The sequence below is a fragment of the Cottoperca gobio genome, chromosome 5 (assembly GCF_900634415.1).
Source record: "Cottoperca gobio chromosome 5, fCotGob3.1, whole genome shotgun sequence".
In the NCBI taxonomy this organism is placed as follows: domain Eukaryota; kingdom Metazoa; phylum Chordata; class Actinopteri; order Perciformes; family Bovichtidae; genus Cottoperca; species Cottoperca gobio.
In genome coordinates this window covers 24,815,976-24,838,485 of record NC_041359.1, presented here as the reverse complement: position 1 = coordinate 24,838,485, position 22,510 = coordinate 24,815,976, and the positions used below count along the sequence as shown (strand labels likewise).

The 22,510-nt window shown below is 42.5% G+C and overlaps 1 protein-coding gene across 2 annotated transcripts in view; it reads left to right on the top strand.

Annotated features, from left to right (window-relative positions):
• The window catches only part of arhgef10la (Rho guanine nucleotide exchange factor (GEF) 10-like a), a 101,355-nt gene that overhangs the window by 67,138 nt on the left and 11,707 nt on the right, over positions 1-22,510 (top strand). For both annotated transcript variants that reach the window (XM_029431780.1, XM_029431779.1), the window contains 4 exons: positions 11,695-11,781; positions 15,633-15,844; positions 16,686-16,843; positions 18,848-18,990. In XM_029431780.1, the coding sequence (XP_029287640.1) occupies positions 11,695-11,781; positions 15,633-15,844; positions 16,686-16,843; positions 18,848-18,990 (600 nt within the window). The remainder of the gene's footprint in view (positions 1-11,694; positions 11,782-15,632; positions 15,845-16,685; positions 16,844-18,847; positions 18,991-22,510) is intronic.

Here is a 22,510-nt window from a genome sequence, read left to right as displayed (position 1 = left end):
GGGTATCAGAAAGCTATAGAGGTAAGTAGTAGTATATTTTCCGTCCTTTGACTAAAGAGAAGGTAGCATTAAATGGAGTGACTTTAAGTCCTTCATGCAGAGCAGACTGTGATTAGGGGCTTAACTCAGCAGCAGCCCCCCCCCTTCTCCCTCTCTGTGTCTCCATCTTTGCCTCAGCCATTGCCTCTGGCACCTCTCTGTGCCAAAGCTCCGCAGCATCTCTTTCTCCAGCTTTTGCAGCTTCTCATGGCAGTCTGAGTTACAGTGAGTAGAAAGGATGAAGAAAAGATGGCAAGAAAAAAAAAGAAATCCCAGATTAAAAGAGATGTGGCCGAAGGGGCCGAAGCCATTTCCTTCAGAAAATAAAGTTCTAAAGCAGCGTAGCATGAACAACACGCACAGGTCACCTAAGGGAGCTCAACCCACCGCTGGCTGTGTGCAGCTCTGTTCGCCCTGGTCTGTGGGAGCTGCAGAGGGCTACTGGGCGAACCTGTTAGGCACCGGAGATAAACCTTATCACAAGTCTGCTGAGTGAGAACAGCGGGGGCAGACTGACTCCTCTCAATTTATCCCTTTCTTTCTCTTTTCTCTCTCTCCGACACACACACACACACGCACACACACACACACACACACACACACACACACACATAGAATCAAACTGTCTTGGTTAATAGACAAACCACATTCTGATAGTCCTTGCTGTTTAGAGAGTCGGTGCACGCTCCGTTTGGTTGCCCTCTCTGCCATCTTGAAAGATGAAACGGAGCAGGTTTGGCAGCCGGCCCAAAGCGATGGTGTGAGGTAGTTGGGTTAAGGGATTAATAGGAGATACTATAGCAGAGAGGGCAACAGCTGAACTCGACTTCTACAGACTAATCAGCTGTTAAATGGAACAATTAATACAATTTGCTGCACATGTAGCATGTTGGTGTATGATGTTGACTTGAACTGGACTGATGCCTTTAATTATTAAAAGACAAATGGATCAAATATCAGCTCAGAATCTTAAACACATCTTATACAGCTATTTTAAATCACATTTCAACATTGTTGTTATTTGCATCCTTGTTCCCTAAGTGCACTGATGTGCTGCTAGCATACGTCACTAACTGGTGCTAAAATATTACAGATCAGGTCGACAATCAACATCACATGAGTCATCCATCGTTTAGAGAATCTATTAATCGTTTGTGAAGGGAAATTGTGATTGTTCACTAAATACTTTTTGTGGTTTGGACAAAACAATTTGAAGACGTCACCTTGGGCTCTAGTAACCTGTTGTTTTTACAGACTTAATTATTAATCCACAATGAAAATAATAGCACAATAATGAGCACTTGACCTTCCAGTGCGTACGTGAACTCACTGTCCCAGAAGTAGCAGCAGAATCCAGGAACATTTACTCTTTCTTTTTTTTGCACTAGAAACTTTAACGAAGGCATTTTGTTGGCACGAATTGTAATGATATTCTTTTGTATCTCATAGTATCTAGAACGTCCTCTCATCTCCCCGTTTGACTGTGTGAACCACAGTCTCAGCTGTTTCTTTCAGTTCAGTCCAGCAAGGCTGTGTTAGCGTGAAGCCTGGAGACCAATAACGGATGCATTTATGAAACCAAACAATCTGACGGCTCAGCAAACTGTATAACAAGTGGCATTCGATGGCATCAATGAGTGGAACTGAATGGTTTAAATTTCGTGCCTGTCTCTATCTAGGACACATATTTTCTTGGTGCACTGTATTTCTGTGAAATCGCTCATTCAGCAAGAAGATCAATGCCTGGTTCCTGGCCTGATGTAAACATTCTCAAACAGGTGCGTGTGCGTACTGCATGTGCAGTATTTTACGGCGTGGGGACAGGAATCCCTCGGCAGCATAATGATTTACAAACACCTCATATCTCCTCCAGAAGTAAAGCACCTCTTCCTCGGCAACTCTAAAAGGTTCTTAAACATCCAAGGCTGCAAAGACTCTTGAAATAGTAAAGGGACATGATTCCAGACTCCCGTTTATGAGGCATTAGGCTAGGACGAGGACGGCTGCTATGCCAGAGCTCTTATAATACCTTGGGGGATTTCATCATGTATGCTTTGAAGTGCAGAATGACAAACTGGGAAGGGGCTTGGGCTGCATCAGGGTTAGCTTCCTTTCTTTTTTACTGAGAGGATTAGTTTATGTGTCTCAGCTCAGAAAACCGCAAAGCCTGGTCACATCTCACCCCTCATACATTCAACTAGTTTATATAGATCACACAGATCACTATAATGTTTGTTTCTTTTTGGTGTGGGTTTGGTTCAGTGTAGTCATTTCTGTCATGGTGAAACCTCACTGTACTGGGTCACTGGGGTCCGTGCTTGTTTACTGGACTAGCCGGTGCTTTTGCGGCGTGTTGTGCATGCCCCTCTCAGTCATCCATCTTCCCTGTTGATGGAGGGATAAGAGAGCAGCACTGCGCATTCAGCTAACCACATGAAAGTGACTGCATGTACAGACAATTAGCCTGTTGAGCACCAAAAGAGCTTCATTCTATGGCTATGTGCATAGTATTCTCTGATGAATGACTGCGTTAGGAACATGTATCGCAATGGTTCTTACAGCCAAGTTAAAGGAAAGGGCTCAATGTGAAGGCTGTGTGTGTGTCAAATATGAGATATATATGTTATGAAATATGGATTAAAAAGGAGAAGGACAGTGTGAAAAGGTGGCCTTTGCCTGATGCAACGCCTTCCTGATGATTTATTTCCTCTAGCCGCTCTAGTCTGTTTTTTATTCAAATTTTTTGGGGTAAAGCCATCAAGTTGACACCGTGCACAAAGCTTCTCCCTCGGTTTCTCCTGAAGGTTGTTTGCTACCTTTTCAGAGCAGCAGATATCAGCCACCTCTCTGATTTGGCGAGAATAGATGCCACGGCATGGATTATAAGCTCGTTCTAACAACAACAACAACGCGTGCAGGCTCCCTTTCTAACTCTGCAGTAATATCCTTCTTTCAAACGGAAAAACACAAACAGCGGGACGCGCCTCTGCTTCAGACTGTGTGGAGAGAGAACACACCGTTCTCTCTCAAACCTGTGCCTAATCAAGACCAGTCTTATTCTTCCTCTACAGTAATCTACAGGATGTGATTATCAGGGTCAGATGAATCATGATGATGATGACCAACTATGCTGTCTGAGCGATGCTATATTTCTCTTTTTTGGCTGTTTTGGCTTCATCATCATTTTCACAAATGAGGCTCACATCTTGCCAGTATGCCATCAGTGGATACCCATCAGCTACTTAATTAAGGTGACATGATAAAAATGTGTTTTCTACTTGCCTTCGATTTAAACCCCACGAAGTAATGAGTGTTCATTAACAGAATGTGCATTTCTACACGAGGTTTGATTTCCCTTTGCGTGGTTGGCATTTTAAGTCTTGGATACTACATTTTATTGCAAGAGATGCTCATCAAATATCAAGCAATCAAGATGATGTTTTCAGCACCTGGGGCAGAACTTAATTTATCTACTACCAAAATCAACATGTGCGCTCTGCAATATTACATATCTAGATACTAAGACGTTTTCTCTAAAACTACTCTGATGGGTTCTTGCAAGGTTCTCTCTGCAGAGATGTTATTGCATTCAGTAGAACATATCTCCTGATCAATTTGATGAACGGTGTCTGTGGAAATGCAGTGAAACCTCCAATCTACATGTACATTTTTGGAGCCACCTTTTTTGGAAAAGTGTACCACAGTTCTCTCCACAAAAAGAGACCGCTGCTGCTCAAGACGAGCTATTGGCATGCAGAATATGAGCAGGAGGAAGTGTCAATCTGGATCAAACCAGAGCTGTCGCTGGAGCAGATACGACCCCGGCCCTTCTGGTCAGCGTGGCTCAGTTCAGCAAAACCCAACTCCCGACACACCAAACATGTCACTGTCACAAATACAGTGGGCAGTGACAGCACACAAGCTCTGACTGCTTAACACTCCCCATCAAAGAGGATCTCTTCTTGAGGTCAGGGCAGAAGTCAAACTTTGGCATTTATAGAGAACAACGCTGAGAGAGTTGTGACAGTTTCCAACATCTTGGCCTTATGTACCAGGAGAGTACCGAGGTCAGACTTTGTTCTTTGCAGATGTGGATCTCTCTCTGTCTGCACTAAGCAGCATCAGCAGTCACCTTTATTGAACTCAAGTAATGGTTACAAGGTACTTGCTTCTTTTGATAAATCCCGGCAGCGAACAGAAATGCAAGAACCACAGAGGCAGGCGTGTACTTGTGGTGGACGGGCACTGCTGCTGTAAATCTTGACTGACTCGCTGTTTTATTAACAGGACGTTACTGTAGACGTGTGCGTTTCATCATTTTCACAAGCGCTAGAAAATTCACACAAACATACAGTGCTTATTGAATATGTTTTATTTGTCCAGACCTTTAATCTAATAGTGTATGATACAGAGTTTCTAGAGTGGTTAAAAAAAAATGATATATTTTATATGATGATGTTACTAATAATATAGAGGAGAGCACAGAGGAGTTACAGTATGAATGGTTGCCAACAGTACAGCCTTCCTCTCCCTTCCACTTATTGCTCAGGACAGCAATACTGGCCGTGCTGCCTGAGCAAAGTCGCTGTGTGTGTGTGTGTGTGTGTGTGTGTGTGTGTGTGTGTGTGTGTGTGTGTGTGTGTGTGTGTGTGTGTGTGTGTGTGTGTGTGTGTGTGTGTGTGTGTGTGTTGAAATGAATAGAGGTGTATTAAAATAAATAATGCAGACACCCCAGAGACTTAGTTAGCATCAGCATGCTGATGAAGTCACGTCATTACATCCCGTGTACCTAAGCTTTTAATTAATTTACTAAACAGCTGGAACAGGGATTGTGAAAAGGATTTGGAGATTTTTAATTTGCGGTTGTAATGACAGGATCAAGGTGGGGTTATTATTATTATTATTTTTTTACAGCTGACTCTGATTTCCCCCAGTTAGTGTGTACTAAAGAGATTCATTTACTGCACTTGAGTTGAGTTGTCTTATTATTATTTACATGGTAGTTACATGCTTTTGCGCTACTCACACTATTGAGTGGCACAGCACTCTCTGAAGCCTGGCTTCAATACTGTGCATTTCCTTTTTCCCTTCACTACTCTCCTTGCCAATAGAGGGCAGTGCGGTGCCTGTATATACATGGTCGGGGTAGACACGCCCACTGCTTGACAGCGAGGTCATTTGCAAAGGGCCTGATCTGTTGCTGTGACAGTTAACATACTAATTACAGGGAATCATAGACACTCTAGCAATGCCTCAGAGTTGAGTCCTCCTTCCTTGGCCCTGGGTTTCTGCACACTCTGTACTTGTCAAGATAGCATGCAGGAACAAATTATGTACCCAGAAGGGAAATCCTGCAGATCTGCTAAATGTGCTAATTCGGTCACATTCTTCCTCTGTGATTATACATCAATGTGGAGAGGACGATAGGCAAAAGAAACTGCATCAACTCAAAAGGAAAGGGAAGAAAGCCCTCTCCTCTTTGATTTCCTATTGTGCCACACCAATCCTGTCTGTTGCAGTGTTTCCCCCTTATTCTCTGCTCTGCTAATTAGCCTTCCTGCTACTTGCTTTCAAGACATGGACTACCACTCTGAATGCCGCTTGATTCATTGTTGTGGCTAGTGTTGAGAGATTTAAGGACAGGTTGTCTCTTCTTTTATGCAAAACATGAAGTTTCGCGTGATTTAGAAAGTGTTTTCACTCAATTTAATTGCTGTATGTTTAAGCGTATGAGTCAGTTAATCTTTGCTTTTTTCATTTCCGTTGTACAATTGTTGATCCCTACAAGATGGTTCAGTCATGTCCTAGAAAATAAATAATTTGTTTTAAATGACGACAGTACAGGCTTGGAACAATGGGCTAACCCTAACCCGAGTGTTGTGCTTGAACAATCACTATAGTAGTTGTGAAACTGTTGTTATCTGTGTTTATTTCATGTTATGCCAAACAGACCACCACAGAATTAGGATCCAAGAATTGCAAGAGGCATATTTAGATTCAGGAGGTGTTCCTTGATGTGCAGTGCTTCCTTGGCAAAAGTAGCTGCAACCACCACATGGCTAAGACTGAGCTGGCACCAGAGCTCCCTTTGTCTCTGTATTTCCTGCCATCTGATATCAAGGATTATACAAAGCCTCGTCCACCTTTTGTGGCCAGGATCTCATCTAGTACCGCATGTTGACAAACAGTTGTGTCAGTTTCTGTCTTTGGAGTGGGTAGCGATCGCTCATTCAAAGCTTCGCTGGGCCTTGTGTGCAGATGTCTCCCGTCTCTGGCAAAAGGGAAGTTAAGATGGAGGAAGTGATTGACTACACAAGTTTTTGGCCCGTAGTCCTCCTTTGAAGCCATTAATGCAGGGGCAGTACACGGCTTTCATCCAGAGTTGGAACTGCCATGGCCGCAGGAGTCAGCTGTGTGTGTGTGTGTGTGTGTGTGGATCTATGTGGGGGTGTGTGAGTGTCTGTGTGTGAGAAGAGGGGGCATAGCGACACAGCGAATTTGCATCACATTTGTTGGGCGTGTTGCAATCGTTCAGCTAGGAGCGATGAAGGACACGAGGAAGAAAATCTCAGTCGAGTCATGAATATGAGTTTGTGATGTCCTACCAATGTCAGGCCGTGGCTCTAAGCAGCGATATGCAAAACCACTCTCCTTCTTCATTCCACTTATTGCTGATGTGATCTGTGGCACAGCCAGGGGAGACAGGGAATCGTTACTGTACAGAGAGTGGTTATTAAATTGAAGGAAATGTCCTGAGCCGGTTTTGATAATAAGCTGATAGCCATATGGTTTTGCCTCCGAAGGACCTGATAAAGGCCTATCAAGAGTTAAAAATCTGACTTTCTACTCAGCCCCTCTCGTGCAGATGGTTTAATCTTATTGTCTTCAAATGACTTTTAATATTCTGAACGTAACGCAGGCCTGCTAGCATAGCAGGTGGTTGGCCCTTTGATCTCCGCTCGTAGATGCTGGTGGAATTTAAATCGCAGGGTGACATCGAGCTCATGAAATCATAACATGAAAAGCAAGTTCCAACTTTGATCCTGTTGTCCTTTTGTATTAGGTTCATTATGAGAGTGTGATGAATTGGAAAACGGATAAGGAGCAAACAATGTTTTGCTGTCCCCCGTATGGTGTGTCATGAGATCGTGTCCACAAACAGTGTCTGCGTGTTTGTGTGTATAAGGGCTTATGTTGCATACGTTACACTATATCTACACTCTTGCTAGCCGTGTGATCATTTTGGAAGATGCAGTTGTGGTGCATTATACAGAGAGGCATCTCTGTTATTTAGCTTACAATCATTGATATGGATATTGAAATGGAGTGGCCGAAATAATAGCAACACCTGTCAGTATAACACAAATACAGCTCGACATTACCACAAACCGCTGCCTCCCAAAGGACAATATAGCCTCTGTAAAACATGATTTTACAATGGTTTCGCATGAGTTTTAGCTTGGTGTGCTTAATAAACTGAGGTTATACATCGTAATGATGTGCCATGTCACTTGAAAAATCCTTCTGTATGCTAAACTGTCAAAATATAAAATGTATTTGTCAGCGGTGCAGATAAACCTCGATACAACAAAGGAAATACTACTTTAGAGTAAAAGAAAACAATGTATAGGTAAAAAAATAAAGTAGAATAATCATTATGTCTAACATCTCTTCCTATTGTTCTCCCAAATGGGCACCGTTGATTTTAGTGACCTAATTGTCCGAATGCTTTGTCTTTGATGGATATCAGAAATGACCTCTATGCAACACTACACCCGTCAGACAAATAATGACTAAGCAAATCCTAATTTATTACTTAATATACAGCAGTGGTTCCCAATGTTTTTGACTGGATAAAGGATTACAGACATAGTCGTGTCAATTTACCGTGTACTTTTAGAGGATGCTCTGGCTATCTGCTGCCAGTCAAACGTAACAACAAACAAACACTCTGTAAGAAATCAAAAAAGGATTTTACTTTGTTCCTTCTCTTTCTAAGAGCATCATCCAAATGCATGGTATGGATATCATTTATTAGCTGGGAATGAAGGTCAGAAATAGTTTACTAAATTTGTGCCACATGCAGAACAAGTTTTAGTGCATGATAGATGTTGAGCATCCTTAGCAGACACACCTGTTAGAGTTACACAACTTATATTCACATAAAAGGTCAAACGAAGACGAAACATGGTTAACAAACTCGGCATCATTTTATATTTTATGAAGAAATCAATGAAGAAATGCCACTCTCCATCAGAGCCTGCCGTCTTCATAACCCGAGCAGCAACTTTGCAAAAATATCTCATGTTAGTAGCTTGTTTAGTCTGCATTACCTGCAGCACTGCTCTGGATGTAAGTCATTTCAGGTTGACTGGCAATTCACTCTGCAGTCGTCCTGCCCGTAGCCTTAGGCGGTGGGTTTGCAGTGGGGAGGGAGCGCCAGAACCAGTCAATTACCAGTTAATAAACAGTAGAAGTTTTCTATTAGTGCTTGTTAGTGCGTGTGAAAGATTGTTGGTATGTGGAATTGGGGGAAGGCACTGTGACTATGGAATTAAAAAAAGAAATACAGCCATATTTTTCTTTCCCTGGGTCTCATACAGCACCTCATTCTGTGTATGTGTCTCATTTATGGAGATAATATTTGTCATTTGATTTTCAGCAGACTATACAGTGCAATATATAGTATTTGCAAACTCATGTTTTTCTTTTGAACAGTGCAGAAATGTGTGCTCAGGAGTTTCACTTAATGCAGTATTTCTAAAGTGACTCTTTCCAATAAAGAGAATCCATTACATAAGCATGGCGGGGGCCAACCAGTGCAATGCTGGCTGCATAGTGTCATTGGTAACATTAAGGGCCCCTGGTAGATATGGAGAGCAGTCCAAATCCAATGCGTGGTAACTCCTCCACATATGTGAGAGCAGTTTCAACCGTGCTGAAAAAGGAATATTGCTTTAAGGGAAATCATTGCATCTTAGCAGCCTTGGGAAGTAAAACAGCATTGATTGGATTTGGAGAAGTCACTCTTACCAAGGGGACCCGCGCTGACAGTCTGAAGCATGAATCATTAAAACCCTACCCTGTCGTATTAGACCACTACACATAACCACCACCTATGTATTTGTTGACTTACAGAGCTGTGGGTGTGTGTAACTAGGCAGAAAATGTACACAGCATATAAAAAGACAGTCACAATAAATGGTCCCATCCATTCTATCCTGCAGGAATGGGTGTGATTACACACATTTTACATTTATCTAAAGCAATGGCTGCTCCTCTGCTAACCATAGTCACCTGGAACCAGCATATGGGCTGGTGCCCCCCTTGGGGTAATGGGTGGGGCGGACTCTCTGTCGACCGTTGGGGTCATTGGTAACCAGCAGCTGGGAGGCCGCCCTCTCATCACATCAACAAATCTCGCTTTAATTAGCTCACCTGCCCGTTCCGTACCTCTTCCTACCCGTGCTCCCTGAAGTCTTCCATCAAACCTCCCTCAGCCGGCTTACAGGTTCACCTCCCTCTCTCATCCTGCTCCCACACCTGGGAATAGCTTCAGCTTCTCAACTTCACTCCTACACACACACACACACACACACAGCTATAAACAGGACCGACAATTGACTTCGAGAAAGCTTGGATCTCATTGATTTTTAAATGGTGCCTCAGTGATACCTTATTAGCATTTGGATCGCGACTAAGGTGGTCATTGCTGAAGAGCACACTTCCTTTGTGTCTTTCGAAAATAATTTGCACCTTTACTGGCGATCCACAATGATCCACATCGGCTTTGTTGTTATGTTCACCCAGGCTCTTTCCGTTGGCTGTTTAAAGACGTTCAATAAGTGGACCGGTGGTTTACTGTATTGATCACTGTCTGCAGTTTTGAGGGGACACAATGTATCCTTGCCTCACTGTCCTTGTGTGCCGTCATCCTCGTGAGCCATTCTCATCCAAAATGTTGCTTCATGTAACCGTTGAAATGTTTCGTCCCAAATTAATAATATGGAAAACATGTTTCATGCTAATTAGGGCACGAGTGTTTGAATTTGAATAATTGTTCTTTATGGAAAGTGCTGTTTAACATTTAGAAGAATAATAGGCTGTCATTAGCAAATAGCTAATTACTTGTACAATATGCTAAATGAGATGTCCTCTTCTTACCCCCGATGATTTTACAAGAGGAGGCTTGGGTTTTTTTTTTTCTTCAAATGGTGGATATCTCATTAAGGAGCAAGCCTCTTCATTTAGACATCAGCTCTATATCTGAATGATCCCAATGCACAATCCTGCCTTTGAATACCATGTGAAGTTGTGATGGGACTGTTCTGGTGGACTGGATATATCCCACTTGTATTGCCAGACTGACTCTAGAGAGTGCTAACATATAAAGCAATCTAGGTCTGAAAAGATTGGTCTACAATGCCTGCCAGTCTCAGGTGACTGATACAATCCAAACACCATTGAACTACCAGCACTGTCCGTTACACTGCTCCAGTCCCTCTGGTACACCGCTCCTCTCTCTCTCTCTCTCTCTCTCTCTTAACCACAGGCTTCCATATGGACACTATTATGGCTGCTGCTTAATTACCTATCAAAAAACATTTCACTGCACTTGACGGAGGGCCAGCAGAAGGGGAGAGGGAGGGGAAAAAAAGACAGAGAGACGGTGCAAAAAGAGCAGGCATAAAAAAAAAAGAGTGAAAGATGGGAATGAGAAATGGGAAAGTGGGACTGAGAGATTGATAGAGAGGACGAGCCATGCATCTGCGTAGTGAATTTGAATAGATGGAGACAGACAAGGGGGGAGTGCAGCAATAGCCTCGCAGTGCAGATGGGGAGAGCAGTGATCTGGCCAGTACCCTTTTTTGTTTGTTTAATGTTTACAAACACACACAACAAGAGAGAAAGAGGGAGGGACCCGGCGAGAGAGAGGCTATAAATGACCTGTGATTGATGCTTGCCGCCGTGGAGGACGACAGTTAAAGACGTGCGGTGCTCATCGCCGACCCTCTCTTCACTCCCTCCTCCCCCCCTCTCAAACCCACCGACTCACCCACCTCCCCCCCACCACCCCAACAACATACAATTAGCTCTTCCGTCTGTCACATGGCCTACACTTAGCGGCCATACACCGAAATAATAATCATTTTCTACCAGACGAAGTGCCGGGGGGTTTGATGTACAGGCTCTACACTGTAAATGTCAACCTCCATCACTCCCTTTCAGGAAAACAAGTCTGCTACGGTATATTCTCTAAAGAATATAGATTTCTTTCCCCTTTTAGTAAGATGTTATAACTGCCTGGGTTCAGGAGTTACATCCTCCGGATCCTTATGAGCAAACATGGTTAGCAACAATAACTGAAACATCCGGCATCGCTTTCAGTGTCGGTGTCTTGGTAGTAGAGATCAATCTAAGTGTGAACACCTGCTGGTTGTGTACCAACGTTTCTGAAGATTGTTTGTATTATTGTTTTTAGCATTTGACATACAATTGCTATTTTAGAAACAATTTTTCCCCACACACACAGCAAATGATATAAAATCTTAAGAAAAGTTATTGTGGTCATTTAGAAGGAAGACTACATCAAAAGAAGGTTGCAGTATTGAGCCATGATAAATATTAAATCAATATTCATTTTGTCTCTTGTAGCTTGAAGCTGCCCTCCACAATCCTGTTCACTGTGCATTGTTGGGCTTCTCTGCAGCGAGCACCTCCCTACCTCAAGGCTACTTCTGGGTAAGTACACATGCATACACACACACACACACACACTCAATTAAATGCCAAAGAATTAAAGCCAATGATGAGGCGAAACAATGCATATTGTACAGTTCCTGATCATTTTAGCTTTTAACACAATTACCATGAACATTTAAACATCCCTTCTACATTCTGCTCCCATTCATTAAAACCCTGAATACATAAAAGTATGTATCTCAAGGCTAAACATGGGACATGCACCATTTCTCTCTGTAAAATGTTGCCAGGAAACTGAATTAATACAGTACAGTACAAAGGCTGGTGGACTATTACGCCACAATCCCCCGGACTTGTTGGAATTTAGCTGGATCTAGAAAAAAGGGGGAATTCAGGTGGGAAAAGAATGATGCAGAGAATCTGCTATTAATCTTTAAGTTTCAATTTGTGTCTCCTCTACTTTTTAAAGACTGTGGGCAATTTATCAGGTAATCCTCTTTCAAACTAAAAGGTGGCTAAATCCAGTGTAGGTCCTCCTGGACACAGACTACGGCTCAGTGTCTCAGCCTTTTGCTTTAGTAGTGCTATTGTAAAGAGGACCGCATGCTCACTCAGATGGGGATAAGGAGATATGGTGGAGTTGGCATTTAGGGCAATGTGATATCAGTGTAAAGGAGCACAGGCCGCTCTGACTTTTCAACCTCTCTTAGAGCACACACCATTACAAATGACTTAAATGTCCCTGACCTTGTCCTCCCACACCAGGTAGCTTTTCCACATGCTGTGTGTTAGACAGGTGAGATAAAAGGTTTTCAAATCCATTACAACTGACTCGTGCACAATAACCCAGTTCGAAGTTACATCTGCTGTTATCTGTGGTGATAATGTTCAAGCATTTTTAAAGCGTTGTAGCAAGGCATACAGCAATGAGTTGAACATTATCAAGTCTCAAGTCTGTCAGAGTCACTTGAGTCGCACGTATTCGACATAAATTGCAAGTGAAGACGTCTTTCAGGTCTCTCGATATGTCATGTGTTACTTTTAAAGGGTTTTACCCATAGCTGAGACCAAGTCCCTTTAATTAATAGGCCTTATAATCAAATATGTAACGTGTGTGACCATCTGACGCCCACCTGTCGCTGTCCTATTTATTACTTTGTATTGTTTATGGAATTTAACCAGGTCAAAACTTGGCACTTGAAAGTTTTCTATTTCAAAGCAAAGTTTCCAGGGCGTCAAGTTCAAGTTACATTTTAAATTCACATTTTTATGACATGCCCAATTTGAGTGCAAGCCTTCCCTGCGGGGTAGTCTTTTCAAGAAAGTAAGTTTGCCTCAAAAGAAGAAAGAGGATCTGAATCTTAGGGAAGGAAGAGGTTTGAAGTTTCCTGAGAGCGTTGCTCAGTAAACAATGACAACGCACCTCTTGATTGAATTCTAATTGCATTTCTTTGTATTTGAAGGCCGTCACATTTAATATTTGGAGTAAACTTTGGTGCTCTTATTGCATTTCTAATAAATTGGATGTTTGCCCATAGAGACCCAAGGACTGTGGCTCCTTTGTGGTGAACGCTATCAGTGAGGAAGTCTTGAATGAAATCTGGCTAGGAGGTCCACATTTTCAGTAAATCGTTTTTTGTGATCATTCATTTACTTAACAGGACATTACTGTTTACTTAGAAGTTCTGGAAACCAACCTTGCAAACAGGTCATGCACCTCTTGGAGTACTAAGCACACCGAATGCTCCACACTGTACAGTACAACGTGTAGCCACAGCAAAAACAAGCAGGCTTGCCGATCCAGCATGAATAATTAGGGGCTGAGCCTCGGTGAGTTGGTTCTACCTCCCTGGCAGGCTTGTCAAATAAGAGATGACACTAATCATGTTAAAGTGAGATGGGCTATGGGGATTTCTGTGTGCTTTGATCAGAGTAATGACATCATGTATAATCAGCCTGATACCCCAGTGTTTCCCTGTTTGCCTTCACCTTCCTCGTCCCACTTTTCCAAACAGCTAAAGTCTTCCTCTACATACAAGCATCCGTTTCAGACCATCACATCAACAATCTGGTGACCCATGGTTCTGGCTTAATGTGGCGAATACAATTGAGCTGAGAGTGCCATCACGACTATGCTCCCACGTTTCCTCACTGTGTCCAGAGCAATCTAATTAATGCTGGAAGAGCATTTACTGTTTGTGAAGTTTGCTTCTCCCAAGCTGAGAGCAGGAATCGGTCCAGGGCACGACTCCAGATCTATTTCTCTAAATAAGTAGTCATGACTTTGTCAGGCCACGGTATTTGCTCTGAATATCGTGTGGGAGAGAGAGAGAGAGAGAGAGAGAGGGGTGGTTTGGCACGTACAGATGCACAGGTGAATGTATAAATTATGAGATAGTCTGGGTTGGGGGGGGGGGGGGGCGGCAGCCTTCCCTCCGGCTCTGGTTACACACACAGTCACTTGAAGCCGTGTTTTTTTTGGGCTCCTAGCTGCAAGATAAGTCCTCCCTATCATTTTTTCACCCCGTGCAACAGACCATTATTTGTTCTGGCTCATTCTCAAGAGCCCACAGGATCGCTCCTGTCCAGATTCTGCACGCTGATACAAATCAAACAAATGATTGCATGCAAATAAGGGTGAGCGTGGAGGAGAAGAGCTAAAGACTATATTTAGCTCATGTCACATTCACACGATGTGATTCATACAGACAATAAATCTTTGGTGTCTAGCAGCAAGCAGCCGTGCCTCTCTTCCGAGAAGGACATTGTGTTTTGTCTGGACATCCACCTCGGCCTCGCACAGGATTAGAGATTGAAATGATATTGAAAAACCAACACTTTAATTGTTTGGGAATGGGAGCAATGCCACCTTAATTGGAATTGCATCAAAGATAGTTTGGAGAACTCCTGCTGTCCTCGTTCTCTCAGGATTGGCTTTGACAGGCTTACACAAAGTCCAATATAAATGTGGCACATAGGAAATCAAGCCCCCTATTGAGGCAGACATTTAGCCTGTGGGGTGTGAATCACCATGGAACGCTTGATATGATTGGTGGACCTTTTCTGAAACCATCCAAGGTTGCTTTTTGTTTGTTTGGGAGAAAGCTTAGCAAAAAAAAAGTCCCTTTTCAAAAAGAGACCGACGTCTACAGGCTGTGATTGGTTGAAACTCGGTCCAATTTCAGCCTCTGAAAGCTCCCAGCTTTCAAAAGCTCCGTTTGTATGCTTGTGTTTACGCATTTGTTGGTATTGAGGAAATGGCGCCTTCGGTGTTCTGCGTGACCTTGGACATTTTAATATCAAATGTCGCCTCAATTAATTGAAAATAATTGAATTGTTATTTAATCATGAAGTGACTCTAGCAATAGATCAGTGACTTGATCTTGTAAACTCATTAAAAACACAACCTCTTTGATAAGCAACTCGGAGCCTTTCATAAACCTACGAGAGCCTCTCTGTTCTTCGCTGATGAAAAGATCTCCAAGTTATAAGACTTGTTTGATGTTCTAGAGATGACATTGTGAATCCATTACATAATGTGTTTAAAATTCTAAGTGATATTCAAGAAAAGTGAGGGAGGACTACAAACGACAAGGTCTGAAAGGATAATTGATTTGAACTTTTTTGAAATGTAAATTGCTGACAGGTAGAGAATGTTTAACTAGGGACACGTTATCCTCTGGCCTCCCCAATTTGATTAAGACAGAGAACGCACATTGCAAGCAGGATCTGAGGGGGGCTGGCCTGGTTCTGCTCTCTGCTCTTCCCATCCCTTTTGTTCTGTTTCAGCAGAATGGTTTATTACTCGTGGCATTGTGATCCAGTCCATTGGTACAGCTTAACATGAGGTCATGACCTTTTTTCAAGAATGTTTTTTCCCCTCCATACAGGTGGCTGGTGGAGAAGGATCGCACGGGCAGATAGAGATATTTTCTCTCAACAGGCCCATGCCAAGGACTGTAAAAAGCCTGCAGGTGGGCTCTGCTGTCCGATGTCTGGAATATGTGCCAGAACCTTCTCCGACTGAGGAAGTGGAGGCCGGCGTTCACAAGCCCCCCTCGGGGATCGGCGCCAACATTTGTGTTGGATTAGACGACGGCCGGTGAGAGATATAAAACTACAGAAACTAAAGATAGAAGTGAAACAAGCTTCTTTTTTTTGGGGGTGATTTATAGAATAAGGTCAAATTTATTGGGGAATAAGCACAAATACAAAGGTTTTTCTGTAAACCCAACATATCCCTCCCAACGGTCCCCTGAGATTTCTAACAGTATAGATTTGCTTGTCAATATTTCATCAAAGCAAGAAATCAGAGTTGATACCCCGACACAGCATCAATACTGCTACCGCTGCTGAGATCACAGTTTCATTTTCAAATCCAATAAACCTTGTGATCCCCTCTGTGTAACAGAGGATGGGTTTAATCTCAGACTCCTGTCATAGTCACTGTGAATAAATTGCTTTTTTGAATATTCTGTAGTTTTAGATTGAGACATTATATTACCACTTTTCTGTAATTTTCATTTACAGTAGTGTTTAGTCAGCCTAAATCGCACGTCAGCAGCTTTTATGCCGACTCATTCTCTTTCAATGTAAGTTTCTGTCCAAGGAGAAAGAAAACAAAGACGTACAGTAAAATAAAAAACAAACAATTTCAGCATTTTTAGCGCACTCGAAAAACTGTCAGCTCCAATGCTGCTTAACATTTTATTCTCAGACGGAGAAACAACAACGACGATGTGCATTTGTCATTCTGAAGAAGACAATAAGATGCAGCAAAGTTCCTGTGGCATTTCAAACATGAGAAAGACGGAGTGGTTGCACATGCACAATGCTTTGCTCCAAAGTGCACTGTTAAATCAAACCGCATGAAAACGAGGCACTCTGTCATTTCAAATGACACTCATTTATCATGTTGGCTTGTGCTGCTTTTGTTCTTCCAGCATACTGGTCTACGGCAGTGTGGACACTGCAGCACAATGCCTGTTGACCCTCCATAACCCAGAGGGCTGCCCCGTGCTGTGTCTGAAGCACTCTTCTCGCTTCCTGTTTGCGGGCCTCCGGAATGGGACCATGATGGTTTATGGAAGAAAAAACAACGGTAAGGTGCTTCCAAGGTTGCCTGTTGAGAATGTGTCATTGTCACCGGTCACACATGTTATATGGAAATATACCACGGCAAAATGAAGCCGAAACTAGTCTCGCATAGAAAGGTACTGGAGTTTTTGTCTCTTAAAGGTGCAGTGTGTCTTTCACCTCTACTAGTTGGTCTTCAGTTATATATATATATATTGTGTTTTAGTGCCACTAACTGGGCGCCGAACGTTCTGTGCACATTTTGATAGTTTGTTTATTGGATTAAATCTAAAGTGGCAGTTTTAAACCATATTTCTGGCCATATCTTACACATTAAGTGACAGTAAAATCTACTGAAATTATTATTATTATTATTTAATTCTATCTAATAGGGCTTCAGCAAAAATATTTTTTCCCTAAAGTGAAATAATAATTACATATTATTTTACTGTTTTCATGCATTATGCTTGTTTTGCTACAGCTCTAAAGTAAACACCTATTGTATTAAAAATAATAATATATTTTATTAATTTGGCTGATAAATATTGCTATTATGTGTCAGGCGGGATACACTCTCCAGTAAACACATTTTCAGAACGAGAGTTTTTGTGGAATAATAATTTCTGCCTTCAAGTCATCGCATTAGAATCACTTTCCCTTTAACGCTGTACTCTCCATTACTGTCATTTTCACACCCACTGTACTGTAAGTATGAAAATAACACTTCACTATGTGGTAGATGGGATGCCATGTTTAGTCAGGCATTGCAAAAGGCCAGGGGGGCTTAACACCATCTCAGCAGTGGTTTGCGGTCTTCACAGCCAGCGCCAGCACAATAGCTCTATCACTGGGTTCTTCTTACCTGGCCACAGTGTGTCAACGCGCCTGCCTTCCCCCTGTGCTCCTCTCTCCTCCCAAGCAGAAAGGATGATTAATTACACCAAGCTGCTGCATGCCGATTAAATATTACTATTCATGCTTTGTATGAAAGAAAAAAAAAGAAGGACAGCAGAAAAGCTCTGGAGGGTGCCGGGAAATGTTTGTGGATTGGGCACATCTGTTAAAGATTTATGCCGTGCTACTGTCTACAAACAAGTCTGAAGCAGGCAGGAAATGACAAGACTTCAGTTGAGGCTCATATCAAAAGGTGTATGAATACATCCAACACATTTTTCCTTCGTGAATAATGTGCTCGAGCGTTCGGCACAACAGACATCACGTCATCAGACAATAAACGTTTTTTTCAAGACGAGGCGATAGGTTTCTGGTCCCCCGCTGCGGCGAAGAGGCAGAAGTGTTGACATGGTCTTGCTTAGCACGAGGAGCCGGAGGGACATTTACAAGAGTGAATTTTGAAAAGGTGGCAAAATGACCTTTTATAACATGCCAAGCAATTAACCTGTGGAAGTCAGAAGGCATTGTGAAGCTATTCTGCTATGAAATGCAGAAATAAACAACTCAAAATGTTAATTAAATGGCTCGGTGCACTCCCTTCTCTAATTTTGCTTCATTAACGCATAGCAACGAAAAAATGCTTATGTAATTCCCTTTTTTATAATGTGCTTCTGCGGTGGCTGCAACGTGATTAAAACTCAGAAGGTCTGCTTCATTTTCACACTGATGAAGCACAAAGAGCGAGCGAGAGAAGAACCGAGCGGAAAGTAGATTGAAGTGAACACCAGATTTATTAGCATGTGGGTGGCAAAGGTGCAAACAGAAGTGCCGCACAGTGTGTGGCGTTCAAATGGAAGTCACAGCCTTTATTCGGTCAACCTGTTGTTCCTACTCTCCCACAAAACCAGCCCCCGCTGCGAGCCCGCTCCACTGACGCGTCAGTGTTCGCTCAACGACATTAAGGAGCTTGAAGAGAGTTTTTTGGGAAGAATTTAACTTAATGTGTTTATTAATGAAAGTGGTAGGCCAACAGTCACTGCGAGTGTTTCTTTAAACCTGTATCTTTGTTGTAGTTTTGATCTGTGTATTTGTTTTTTTTGTTCATTGGTGGATGTTTTTCTCCCCCTCTCCAAAGATGATTTTTGGGACCCAGACTCCAGCCGATGTGTAAAACTGGGCTCCGAACCCGTGCGGACTCTGCTGGTGTTGGATGACTCAGTGTGGGCGAGCTGCAGGAACTCTGTCACAGTCACTGACATCTCCAGCCTTACCACTCAGGTAAATAACTAAATCATTGCCGTGCACATAATGTTGCCGTTTACTACAATGATTTTTCATCCAAAAAACTGCGTCCATCTGAATTGTGCATTATTTAAATTGATATTTCTCCTGCAAAGCAACGAACAGAACTAGAACATTGCTGATAAATGTAGAGAAGCTGTGGCTTCATCAATTCAACGCTGCTCAAATGCACTGTTGAAATGTTCTGAACTTGACACATTTTCATTACCACGGGCTCATTAGATCATTATAATGGTCTCAGTTCAGCCTTTTTAGCACCCTCGTGCTGAAGGCTATTGAATGTCTCATGTCTCATATTTACGTACAAGTGTCTCTTTTTGCTAATCCGGTCGTATAACAATCATTTTGGTGCCTCCCTTTTCCAATGTTTTTGGATTATTATTTGGATTATTTATATATTTATATATATATGTATGTATGTATATATTTATATATTTATATATATATATATATATTTTTATATATATATATTTTTATATATATATATATATATATATATATATATATATATATATATTTTTTATATAGATAGATAGATAACAGATAATAGGACACATGTTTTCTGTTTATTTTGCGTGTACAGTATTTTGTTTTTTAAGATTCTTTTCGTCTGATAGAAATAACTACAACTGGATGGAAATAACATACATTGCAAAACATATTACAGTTTTAGGATAAACACAATGTCATTGTGTTGAAATAGTTGCTCCAGAGCAACAACACACAATACAATCATTATTTTTGCTCTATAACAACTATTCCAACAAAAGGATTTTGAAAAGAACCTATGAAGATTATAATATTTAGAAATTCACAAGCTCTCGTTTGAAAGGATTGCCTAGACAATTAAAAAATGAGCTTCAAGGAAATGTGTGTTTCTTTCATCCCCATTTACAAGGCCAACTCCACCCAGCTGCTAAATATTCTGTCTTCACTGAAACATGATTTGAAGACCTAAATGGATGAGGTCATAAGTGAAACTGCTCGACAAGGTGCTTTAGTTGTTGTTGTCTGTTTGCAGAGGAAAAACTCCTCTTTTCATTTTCTGAGAAGATTTATGCACGCAGCCTTACAGAGCCAGCGTTGTGTGATGTCATCGAGATTTATTGCCTGGAGGTCGCTGCATTGACAACGAATCAAACTCTTTGTGGATTCATGCAATGTTTGTTGAAGCTCTCGCACACAAATAAGCTTCATTTAGCTGCAGCGCTCTGAGCTCCGAGTTATGGTATGGCAACGGTGTCGTCTCTGTCATGCTTTCCATTTTTGTGTAGTCATTCTCCGAGGTGTTCATCTGCACGGTGTGTCATTAGAGGTGTACAGGAGGGGGGGGCGCCTTCTCCGGCTGCGGTAGACGATAATGAATGACGGAAAACAAACTCTTCTGGGGAATGTTAATATGGTATTCAGATACTGAACTGCAAACCATTACCATTTAATTATAGCTCCCAGATGTGAGTGTGCGTAGCTGTGTGAATGGGTGGGAAAGGAGCATGTGTGCTAAGCCAACCTTGTCTGGATAAATACAACATATAAAGATATGATGCGCAGCTTGAACAACCGGATAAACAAACTATAAACGAAATGCTCGCGCGTCATCGCCCACGTCATATACATCCGTTTCCATTTTCAGTGTAAATAAGTTAAAAAAGTAAAAATCAGTAAAGTAGCAAATGCACAACCTTCATTTACAGATGTTTCCTCGTGTCAAAAATATAATCTGCAGATTAAAAAGTCAGCCAAGTCGCTGACACATGTTAAAGGTTATTATGTACATGCGTTGCAAGAACATTAGAAGAAGAAGCGGCTGAGAAATGTGGACGATCAATACAGAGACAGCTGCTTACTGTCTGCCTCAGGATCCTCATAATCAGGACTGAGCTGCGCTCGAGGTGTCTGTTATTCCTTCACCTCTTCCCCCCCCCCCTCTAGCCCCACACTGTCCTCCGGAGACACAAGCTTAATCAGCTGACTGGCCACGCAGTGGAGGCACAGTTCTGGTTCACTGTATCTCCCACAGAGCTTAACAGGTCAGCTCTGGTTACTTCTTTGCTAACCTTGTCTTCTTCGCTAATATGGACTCCAGAGGGCTGACTTCCCAGGCGCTGCGGTGCATATCCAGGACCCGGTCTGGAGAGGCAGCACTTGACACCTGTAGCAAGAGATATGACATGGAGCATGGAGCCGCAGGGTCGTGGGCTCGTATTCACTTCCCTTCGTTCCCTTGTTTTCTCCTGAGGATGTTCGTCACTTTGTCAGATTTGCTGCACTTTTCAATCATTTATCCCGCACTTTGCTGGACGCCGCGGCACCGCCTCGTTAGACACAACTTACCGTAGCACCCCGGGGCTTGATTTTAGTCTTTAATCTTCACAGTCGGTGCTTTAATGACACCAGTGTTATTTAAATATAACCTTATTCAGTCTGTCTTTTAGTGAACACGGCTGTTTACTTGCAATGTAGTTGATTCTCCTGCAACAGAAGCCCAACGGATCATCAGCACTTAAAACGTGTGCTTTGTACTCTTTGATTATGTGCTGTACACTCCCCCCCCCCCAGTAGGGATCTACATGAAAATTACAGTGCTGACAAAAACCTCAGAGATAGAACCGCTGCGAGGAAAAGAGATGGTTAAAGATAGAGGATGTGCTGATGTTGAGTGTTCACCCCGTACTGTACCAGGTGCTCATCGTGTGCCAGACCAACCACAATAACAAACTGCTTTCTCGTCAGGACTGTTAAAGGGACTCGGCAGCAGCAGGAGTCACAGCGCACAATGGGATTTTAAAATAACTTAATCGGGGAGAAAAAGAGGAAATCCTCAACCGATCAAAAGATCTTTATGTTTCGTCGATTGTCCCGCTGTCAACAGGGGAAGACTCCAAGCTGTGTTGTTTGTTTGATTTCCACGTTTCATTAATTTAGACACGTCTCAGCTTCGTTTGCGAGTTTCCAAAGTCCAATCTCTGTATTATTTCACAAACTTCAACTTTCTGTAGAGTCATAAGCAAACCTTAACAAAGTAGGACATGCATGGACATCCAGGCTTTGATCAATACTGACTGGCAGGCCTTGTTCCTTCCTCTTCCCATTACTATTTCTTTCTCTACCTGCTTTCTCCCATCACTCGCATGTCCACTCGGCTCTCTCGCCGTAGCTCAGAGACAAGATGTGGACTTAGCGCTCAGGCGAGGACAAAGACACCTTGTCATCTGGCGTAATGAAGGACTAATGAGCTGTTCAGACCAGCTGTAGTGTTTGTGGCTGATATTTTCCCACTGCCGGTGTAGGGATGGATGCCGCCGTTAGTGTGACACTGCTGAGTTTAGTGTAAAGGGCACATTACTGCCGTCACGCTTCACTGACCACCTCATCTGTAAGCGACGCCGGATTCTGCAGAGTAATACTAGGGTCGTACGTCCGGGGAAACAGCTGTGCCTCGGACGTTTCCCATATCTGCGATAAAACATTTGGATCATAATATTTTGCAACTCTG